Consider the following 10,675-nt stretch of genomic DNA (forward strand, 5'->3'; position numbering starts at 1 on the left):
AGCTGGCCTTGAATAAAGTATAGGATTTCAAGATCTTCAATACTCAGAACACTTCCCAACAGTGTAGAGGATAATATCTTTAGAAAGAAATTGACAACATTTTATTTTTGAATCTTTATTAGAAAACGCGAGTCTTTGCCACAAACTCTTTAACAACATTCTGTTAGATCAAATAGTCTAAGCTTGAAATATCAATGGTTTACATTATCAGGTTGTAAAGATATAGGGACTAGAAAATTGGAATTTGTGGCAAAGGCTCAATTGCTTTGCTTTAATTTCAGAGAATTAAATAATTCCTCAAACAAAAAGTCTAAACATTGAAAGTTTTTGTTAAAACATTTTAATTTTCAACTTCAAAAGAAGAGATAATTGTTAATTGGTAAATGGACCAACTAATTAAAAACACACCAACTAGATGAAAACACTTTACTTTCATCGAAGAGTTTTTCTAATATCTTTTACTACGAATTCTTTATTATTTTACCCTTTTTGATAAATATGTACTTATGTGATTCTAAAACTTTTGCCAAATAATTATGCCTTAATGCAGAGCTGCCTCAATCTAGAAAAATCACATTTATAAAAAAAAAAATTTCGTGACCATTACAGACGGATTTTTGTAAAATAAATATAAAAATTTTATTAAATGATTTTTTCCTGATAGCACTCATTTTCGATATTTCTCCAATCTGGGCTAAAACCTAACAAAAATTTACTAAGTCAGATCGTTTTCTGAGACTTCCCCAACACCTAATCTTTTCCATATATTTAACACTCCTTCCAAATGAAATGAAATAAAATGAAATCAATTCAGATCAATTGAAACCAAACCTAACCTAACCTAACCAAACCTAACCTAAACAAACCAAACCAAACCAAACTCTCAGGGTGCCCTTCTCTCAACTTTCATACAGTGAATCCCAGATATAGGAAAAGGAATACATATCAAGAGTTTTCTATAATGTTGTAATACATATTTAAGATCAAATGCCGCGGAAAAATGCATTCATATTTCAGGGATATCAATTTATCTTGAATTGAAAATAAAAAGAAGTTTCTTTAGAATTATACATTATGCAAAATTCTTGCTATGTTTTCATATATCTGGGATTCACTGTACTAAATCAGGTATAAAGAAAGGTGTAGACGGCATTATATCTTTCTTTCGAGTTAAATGACTTTTTAAGGTTTTATATCCCGGATGAAAATTTATCTGTTTTTCTGATTATTTCTATCTATTTTTGAAAACCACTAGAGCCGCAGAGCGGACATTCGACATTTTGCCAGACTACCAATAAAGCCTGCAGCCTTGTATTTCGGACGTTCCCCCGCTGTTAAATGAATACTTATTATTCTTCATTTAAAATAATGCATGTTATTCCAGAACTTCTATTATTAAAATAATTGTTTACCATCAATTAGTGAGAGAGGGTTTGCATCAAAACTAAGTGCATAATGAATGAGAAAAAATGTAAATTTTATTTTAATTGGCTAGAAAAAAAGAGTACAAACAACATAAAGATCATACGAGTTGGGAATCGGTTTTATTTTAATCAATTTTTATTTTATTTTAATCTCAGAAGTTCAACTTATTTTAAAGTTTGCTTATACTGCTAAATAGTCTGGCAGGAGAGATATATGTCTAAACGGGAAAATCGTTAGTTAACAATGATTTTGCTTTGATCAGGGTTGTATCTTTTTTTTCAATGTTATCATTTTCGGAAATTTTTTTAAGAAAAGTAACAAAATCGCTATCTGATGTCTTTCTAACATTTTCAGAAGAATGTAATGACAACTCTACGCAAAAATAACAACATTGAACAAGATTGTAACTGTAATCCAAGTGATATAACAAAATTGTATGTAAAAAGTAATTTAACTTTTGCACAAGTTTCTAATGAATATTTTTGAAAATTCCTTTTTTAAAGGAATTGTTATCTATTAGATCAAATAAATTTTAAGTTCCCAGTTTTTAAAGGGATGAACTGTCCCAAATAATTAACCCCTTGTGCTGTGACATATATATATATATATATATAATATATATATATATATAAATAAATAAATGTTTTGTAGTCTTAAATTTCCTATATCCTTATATTGAATCTATTGAATCTACCGTTATGTGTTCGAAACAAATATATATCAATAATAATAAATAATAGTGATAATAGTAATAATAGTAATAATAGTAATAATAGTAATAATAGTAATAATAGTCATAATAGTCATAATAGTAATAATAGTGAAAAAAGTGAAAAAAAGTGAAAAAAATGATGATAGTAATGATAGTAATGATAGTAATGATAGTAATGATAGTAATGATAGTAATGATAGTAATGATAGTAATGATAGTAATGATAGTAATGATAGTAATAATAGTAATAATAGTAATGATAGTAATGATAGTAATGATAGTAATGACATTAATGACAGTAATGACAGTAATGACAGTAATGACAGTAAAGACAGTAAAGACAGCAAAGAAAGTAATGACAGTAATGACAGTAATGACCGTAATGGCAGTAATGACAGTAATGACAGTAATGACAGTAATGATAGTAATGATAGTAATGATAGTAATGATAGTAATGATAGTAATGATAGTAATAATAGTAATAATAGTAATAATAGTAATAGTAGACTGGGGGGAACTCACCCAGTCTGGACAATCCTGATCACCGCAAAATGTGAACTTCATTCTTCTGAAATAAAATTGCTAAAATATGAGAATAGTTCAATGAAAAATCAGTTTATCACAGACTGAACATATATAATCACAGAGAGGTAAAATTGAGGTAAAATTATATCACATGTAAATCAGACAATTTAGAAATTAAAAATAAGAATTTACTTTTCTTAAATTGTTCCTAGTATAAAGTGCTAACACAAAAAAAAGGGAATTGAATGAAAAAGTGATGGGGGGGGGGAAGCCTGGGGTAAAAGGAGAAGATGGGATGATTTAAATATGTTTTTGTAGAAAGAAATAGAAAGTAACAAACCTACATGTGATGAAGATTGAAATAATTGTTAAAAACTAAAAAATGAGAAAAAATTCGGAAAATCGAATATATCTTGAAAACGCAGTTGTTTAGAACATTAATTGTGAATATTTCAAAAAATAATAAGTTCTAGTTCTGAGTATTGTTTTAAACATGTTAGCTGTCTAATAACATTCCTTTAGTGAAAGAATAGCATCCTTTCTCAGTTCGGTTTTTGCACGGGCAAAATTTCTAATTGATTTGTCGGAGTTCTTCTTCAGAAATTCTTTCTCTTCTTCACTCAGCTCTTCCCCGCTTTTTATCAAAGAATTCAAGATCTCCAGTTTTTTAGGCACATAAACTTTCTAGTGTAAACAAAAATAATTGATTTTGAGAACTATCGAAACTTTCAAATTAAATACAAAGATTTAAAATGAAGAACATTTTTTTGCCAAAATTTTGTTGGTTTAAAAAATAGCTAACTTCAAAACACATCTTTAAGCATTCGCCACAAATTCGAACTTTATTTTTCCTTTACCTTCTCAGCCTGGTGGTTTATATAGCAACTTTGACTTGTTTATCTAGCATAATACATTGTTCGAAATGGTGAACGACATCAGGTAGCAAAGATATAGGAATTAAATAATCTGTTACTTTATATATAAAACTAAAAGCCATAATTTAATGTTTCCTGATCTAATTTCCCAACTTGATAATCTCTGTCCAGGTCTTGAAGCTTCTCTCTGTATCTTTGCGGTTCCCTCCTGGCGAACATTTTCAGGATTTCCGGGGCTTTGGACGCCTAGACAGGAATATTAGGTACTTTCCCAAAAGCTTCTTTCCAAGTGGCGACTTCTTAAGGGTATTTTCTCAAGTGGCAACGTCGCAAATGTCCAATTTCCCAAGCGGCAGCTTCCTAAATCTGTCCTAGTCGATGAGCTCGGCCCCCCATAATCCATCCTAGCCGCTGCGCTCGGGCCTATTGCAGCCTGCGGGCCTAATCTAATCTTTGGAAAATTGCCGCTTTGGAAATTGAACATTTGAGAAGTTGCCACTTAGGAAATTGTCACTTATGAAGTCGCCCTTGGGACTTATCTTTATGATCGGGAGATCAAGCCTGATCATTAACATAATCATAATCATAATCATAATCATAATCATAATCATAATCATAATCATAATCATAATCATAATCATAATCATAATCATAATCATAATCATAATCATTACCATTACCATTACCATTACCATTACCATTACCATTACCATTACCATTACCATTATCATTATCATTATCATTATCATTATCATTATCATCATTATTATTATTATGGAAAACGAAACAATTAGTTCGACTTTAACCAAAAAAAATTAATATCCCAAAAGTTTTTGTTGTCTGTAATATAATTTTAATTCCCCTAATTTTCTGATTATCCCACCTAGAAAAATACAAAGTATGTAAAATACAAAACCTTGAACAATTTACATAATCTTTAAAATAGTGTTATATAATTATTTAATCTAGATATATTGTTGAGCCCCCCCCCTCCCCCCCCCGCACCTGAAAAATGAAAATCATTTAAAATTTTAAAGTAACTCTTAGTTTTTTAAATTTATTTTTAAATTAACTTGCATGAATAAATTAAGATTAGATATTTGCAATGTAAATAAAACCAGAGTAATATTTTATCTATGGAATAGAAAAAGTACATTTGTACATTTTCAATTTTCAAATAGAAAACCAAGGATATCTCAATTATCTCAACCCAAACAAACATTTAAAGAGTTCATCGACATGCATCTTTAAAAATAGCGTGTCACTTTAAATTTCCTCGACAGTACCTCTAAAAGAGATTAAAATTAAAACAAAAAATGTACTTTCAATAAAGTTTGCGAGAATAACGGTAATTTCACAATTTCTAACACTAAGTACAGTAGCAAGGGCGCGAGTAAAGGCACTGAAACATAACTTGAATATCCGTAATCCTAGAATTCAACATTTTCTGACTTGTCATGCTCCACTCTCTCCGGTGAAAATACAAGGGGTCGAAGAAATAAGTACTTATGAAGGGAAAGAGGGGGGGGGGGGTCCCAATAAAGGGACTGCTCCAGTAATTTACAGTGAATCTCCCGTGCAAAGATGACAATGCCAGATCCGTAATGGTAACTTTTAAGTTTTGCCTGAACTAAGTTTGCGTTATGCACTTTTTAGTAAATACTGATTCCAAGATATAAAGTAATATCATTATTAAGTATAAGATTATATATCAATGTTAAAAGACTAAAAACTGTTTATCTTCAATTGTGGTTACTCTACAAAAGTGATTTACGCATTTCTACTGCAGGAAAAAGACAGGAAATATTAGGAATTAAAACATTCCAAACTTGAAAAAAACCTTACAAAAACCATCTTTGCATAGAGGGTAGCTTAAAATTACTCTTACAGTCCATAGATTAGAACGGTGTTTATAGATTGGTTATATTGTATGCCGTACACATTATACACAAGGAATTGAACTCTCCACCGATAATACGGTTTAATCTGTACATGCAGTACACGGGGTTTAGTCTGTACATGCAGTACACGGGGTTTAGTCTGTACATGCAGTACACGGGGTTTAATCTGTACATGCAGTACACGGGGTTTATTTATGAAGATCTCAATATCACAATTCTTTAACTAACATTTTTTAAAACTATATCAAATTTGATAGAAAAAGTGATGTGTGGGTCCAACGAGTCCAACAAGACTATATCACAACTACAAAAACTCTTACACAAAAGGGGGTGAGCGAGGGTCGTAAATTTAAGCAAAAAGCATAAATTTAAAAAAAAAATCAAAAACTATTTTATTTTTACTTTTATGAGATCCAAAGACGTCGATATCGTCACATCATAAAATTGAACTGAATAATTTTAATTAACATATGTTTGTCGTGAGAAGTTTGAAGTTTGGAATTGAACAAAATTTTTATAATCAAATACCGTACTGCGTCTGCAGTTCTCACAATTTTCCAAGGTTCATTGTAATCATTAATATGGTGGCCTTATTATATTTTTCTCAAGTTCTCAACACCAACAAAGTTCAAACCCAGATTCCTAATAAATGTTGTTCAAACCAGATTCCTAATAAATATTATTTAGTATAACTAACTCTGTACTTGGAAAAACCAATTATCAAAAGTCACATTACAGAGATTAAGTTTCAATTTAAGTTTTAATAGCAAAAACAAATATTTTTGAATCTTAAACTCTTATGATGTTAGGTTGACAAACTTGGCCCCATTCATAATTTTTCTGGAACATCAGAACATTTTTAGCAACCTGGCGTGATTATACTATTCCAGCTATGGTTTGGTTAGATTAGTTACGCAAGGTTGCCAGACTAGATTTTTGAGTGGCCTCCCCGTCCATGGCAATTGATGTGTTTTCTGTTGGGTCGTTTATCAGTTGTTTTTTCTTGTATTTTCTTTTAGGGTCGAAATGTGGCATAATGTAAATGTTTTCTAAATTTTTATTTTAAACATTCCCCTTCTTGAAATTTGTCAAATCTTTACCCTTGCAGAAGATATATGCAAAAGACGACCCCAAAGCGATCCAAAAACAATTAAAAACGAACGTATAGTAGCGATCGTTTTAAGATTCTTTTTCTAATTTTTTTTATGGATAAATTTATTGCAACGTATCATTAAAGCAAACTTTAACATACAAGATTTAAATCATGAAAGTTTTATCTTCTTTTTCTATAAAGGATACAAAAGGATTAATGGCACTTACTTTCAGATTTTACCAAAAAACTTATACTTTAGAACAAAAATTGTTACCTCAGCGATAGCGGCCTGAGTAGCCATCCTTATAGACGATACACCATCAACTATATTTAGAAATATTAAAAATTTTCTTCATGTTCTACACTTTTCGGAATAAAAAGGAAATATTACTGCAGAATTTTATTTATAGATATTAATTCAAAAGGATCTAAAAATGTATCGAAAGGAGTGGCAAATATACATTAAAAAACATCGTCTAATTTATTTATAAAATTAACAGGCCCGTGACCACAATTTTTACAAGAGGAGTGCAAAGAGTGGTGTTGTATTATGGGCCCAGGTTCTCCGAGTGAAATGTAGTGAACGAGGCGGGGGGCTGCAGGGGGGAGCAGAGAACCCCTTGCATGGAAAACTTTCATAATTTTGGTATAAAAACGAGAAAGGTAGCTTAATTTTATGTTGTGTAGGATATTTTCTAAATTGTCAACAACACTAGTAATTTCAGCTTGAACTTACAGTGAAAATTCAATTTTTTCCTGAATTTGATGTTTTGTATGCAACTAGGAAAATTTTCATAATTTAGATTTTAGCTAGAAATTTTACAATATTGGAAGACAGAAAATGTTGATTCCTTTGATATTACTACTCAAGTTCTCTGATTTTGTATGGACAAAATATTAAATTTTTGTAGAAAGGGGGTGCACCTGACCCCATTGCACCCCCCCTGGTTACGGGCCTGAGTCAATTGAGATTGAAGTTTATTCGTTTTTTTACCGAGGTTTCAAACAGCATGGTAATAACATAGAAACAAAGAGAAGGTGTCAATTTGATTACTTTTAAACTTGTAATTTGAAAAAAGATTGTTAGCATTCAATACTTAAACAGAAAAGTCGTCTTCATTGTATTGATATAATGGCCGACACTGTAGAAAATCACAAATGAAAATATTAAATTTCAAAGCTACAAAACGTAGATCTCACTCATTCTTGATCACAAACCGTTGTTAATTAATATATGCCATGATGGCACTCTACAAAGGGTAACATGTAATAACGTCTACAGTCTCTTCAAAAAGAATAAATCTTTATATTTCATTCCTAAACTCATATCTCCGCTTAGCATTCGACCAAGAGATCTTTCAAACTCCGACAACTACAAAATATACAGATCTAATTTAATGTGCTTGTCTGAAGAGGGAGGGAACCCCCGGACGCCATGAGCCTCTGCTATGCAGCACGAGCCTCTCAGATTTGCTATGCAGACCAAGCCTCCTCTATGCAGACCGTGCCTCTGCTATGCAGTGAACGAGCCTCCACCATAGAGAACCAATTTTTTTAAATCTTGGTTTTTATGTGTAATATAAAATGTTAACATTTATTTTTGACATAGTGGCATGAGAGGTTTCTCAAAGATGAAAAGTATTTATCAATTTTCAGAAATAGTGCCTAACTATGGCTAATAAAGTGGCATATAAAACTTTAAACATTCGTTACATGAAAAGAAAATATTTGAAGAAAAAAACGTGAATTGAACTTCATTTCATCTTTTATAATCTTTGATTTAAGCAATACCTTTTTGTAGTTCAAATTAAATCTAGAAAATTTGTATAATTTATTAAAATCTTAACATTTTTCAAAAAAAGGTATTGTTTAAATCAAAGAATACAACAAAACAAACTAAATTTAGTCCAGAAATATTTCTCCAAAATAAGAAATGTTAAAATTTTTAGTATAAATCTTATAAACCACTTTATGAGTCCAAATATGTTTTTAATCATGACAATCAATAAATAAATCTAATCTTTAGTAAAATTCTTATGTCACTACGTCAAAAAAAATTGTTAACATTTTTCATTACACATAAAAACCAAGGTTTAAAAAAGCTGTTCTGTATGGTTGAGGCTCGTTCACTGCACAGTGGAGGCAAGGTCTGCATAGCTGAGGCATGGTGTGCATAGTGGAGGCTAGGTCTGCCTGGCAAATCTTGGAGGCTTGTGTCTGCATAGCAGAGGCTCATGGCTTCAGGGGTTCCCTCCCTCGTCTGAACTATGTTTACTTGATTTAGTGTATCCTGTCTGAACTGCGTATAATCTACTTGATCTAATGTATTCTGTCTGAACTGTGTATACTCTACTTGATTTAGTGTATCCTGTCTGTACTGGGTATACTATACTTGATCTAATTATCCTGTCTGAATTGCGTATACTCTACTTGATTTAGTGTATCCTGTCTGAACTGTGTATACTCTACTTGATCTAATGTATTCTGTCTGAACTGCTCATACTCTGCTTTATCTAATGTATCCTTTCTGGACTGCGTATACTCTACCGGATCTAATGTAGCCTGTCTGAACTGCGTATACTCTACTTGATCTAATGTATCCTGTCTGAACTGCGCATACTCTATCTGATCTAGTGTATCATGTCTGAACTGTGTATACTCTACCTGATATAATGTTTCCTGTCTGAACTGCGTATACTCTACCTGATCTAGAGTATCATGTCTGAACTGCATATACTCTACCTGATCTAGTGTATCCTGTCTGAACTGCGTGTACTCTACTTGATCTAGTGTATCTTGTCTGAACTGCGCATACTCTACCTGATCTAGTGTATCATGTCTTAACTGCGTATACTCTATCTGATCTAGTGTATCATGTCTGAACTGTGTATACTCTACCTGATATAATGTTTCCTGTCTGAACTGCGTATACTCTACCTGATCAAGTGTATCATGTCTGAACTGCGTATACTCTACCTGATCTAGTGTATCCTATCTGAACTGCGAATACTCTACCTAGTCTATTGTATCTTGGCTGAACTGCGTATACTCTATCTGATCTAGTGTTTCTTGTCTGAACTGCGTATACTCTATCTGATCTAGTGTTTCTTGTCTGAACTGCGTATACTCTATCTGATCTAGTGTTTCTTGTCTGAACTACGTATACTCTACCTGATCTAGTGTATCCTGTCTGAACTTCATATACTCTACCTGATCTAGTGTATCTTGTCTGAACTGCGTATACTCATCTTCATCCATTTCAGCCCTAGGTATAAAATGAGATTTTTAAAATGTTTAGGAAACTCAAGGTAAAAATTCAAAAAGTAAAACTAAAAGTCAAGTTTAGATAATTCTAGGTAATGCAACAATGCAACATTGGCTAATAAGTCATTTGTTATTGCTTAGATAAGGCAATGAAAGCGGTAGTTTATCAAATTTTTATGGGTCCATACTGACACAGTACAACTACCTTGTAGCATCTATATCTGCCAGCTGTTCTAGCAATCTATCCAACTAAAACATATTAAATCATTTTCACTTCTCAAACGAGGGGGGGGGGGGAGTGCAGAAGTCCTCAATGAGTAATCACCTCCACCCAAACATGTTTTGCGGCAATGCTCTATTCATAAGTTCACAACTTTACCCTTAAATGTGGTTTTACTAAAGTAATTTGAGCATTTCTATTGCAGAAACCACATTATTATATATCATAACTACGATACTTACGATTCTATAAAAACGGCAATTAAGCAGAAAATGGGTTCAAGGGTACCGTTGTGAATCTGTCATTGCCATCTTTAAAATTACGCTTTCAGACCCATTCATAATATATCTTTAAGCACTATTATAGGCTCACGATATTATCCAGGTGGGTGAGGGCTGGTTAAGAGGCTCCGCCGCAGGGAAACTTTTTTATTCTTGAAACCACGGCCCGCTTATAGATATGATTCTATCTATCTATCTACACTGAACTCGGCCACAGTACAAATTTTATTTTGGTAATTTTTTCCATGGGCCTACCAGCTGATGTAGCAAACCGGACCCTAGATTTGTTGTGTTTATTTTAGGGGCATATTTATGTTTTTTTTAATGTTTCTTTTATACAATTTTTTATTTTTTTTTTTCAAAATAGATTTTTTTTTGT

At 31.9% G+C, this 10,675-nt stretch overlaps 1 protein-coding gene across 1 annotated transcript in view; it reads right to left on the bottom strand.

The window, feature by feature from the left end:
• Nucleotides 1–2,703: 2,703 nt before the first annotated feature.
• Nucleotides 2,704–10,675, bottom strand: part of LOC111704866 (protein LZIC) — a 9,234-nt gene continuing 1,262 nt past the window's right edge. Inside the window, exons 2-7 of the mRNA XM_023477236.1 lie at nt 10,001–10,044; nt 9,742–9,796; nt 7,849–7,903; nt 6,806–6,855; nt 3,673–3,783; nt 2,704–3,346 (exon numbers count right to left, since the gene is read on the bottom strand). Of these exons, the coding sequence (XP_023333004.1) occupies nt 3,167–3,346; nt 3,673–3,783; nt 6,806–6,855; nt 7,849–7,903; nt 9,742–9,796; nt 10,001–10,044 (495 nt within the window). The 3' untranslated portion in view covers nt 2,704–3,166. The remainder of the gene's footprint in view (nt 3,347–3,672; nt 3,784–6,805; nt 6,856–7,848; nt 7,904–9,741; nt 9,797–10,000; nt 10,045–10,675) is intronic.

The sequence above is a fragment of the Eurytemora carolleeae genome, unplaced genomic scaffold, assembly GCF_000591075.1.
Source record: "Eurytemora carolleeae unplaced genomic scaffold, Eaff_2.0 scaffold638, whole genome shotgun sequence".
NCBI classification, from domain to species: Eukaryota; Metazoa; Arthropoda; class Copepoda; order Calanoida; family Temoridae; genus Eurytemora; species Eurytemora carolleeae.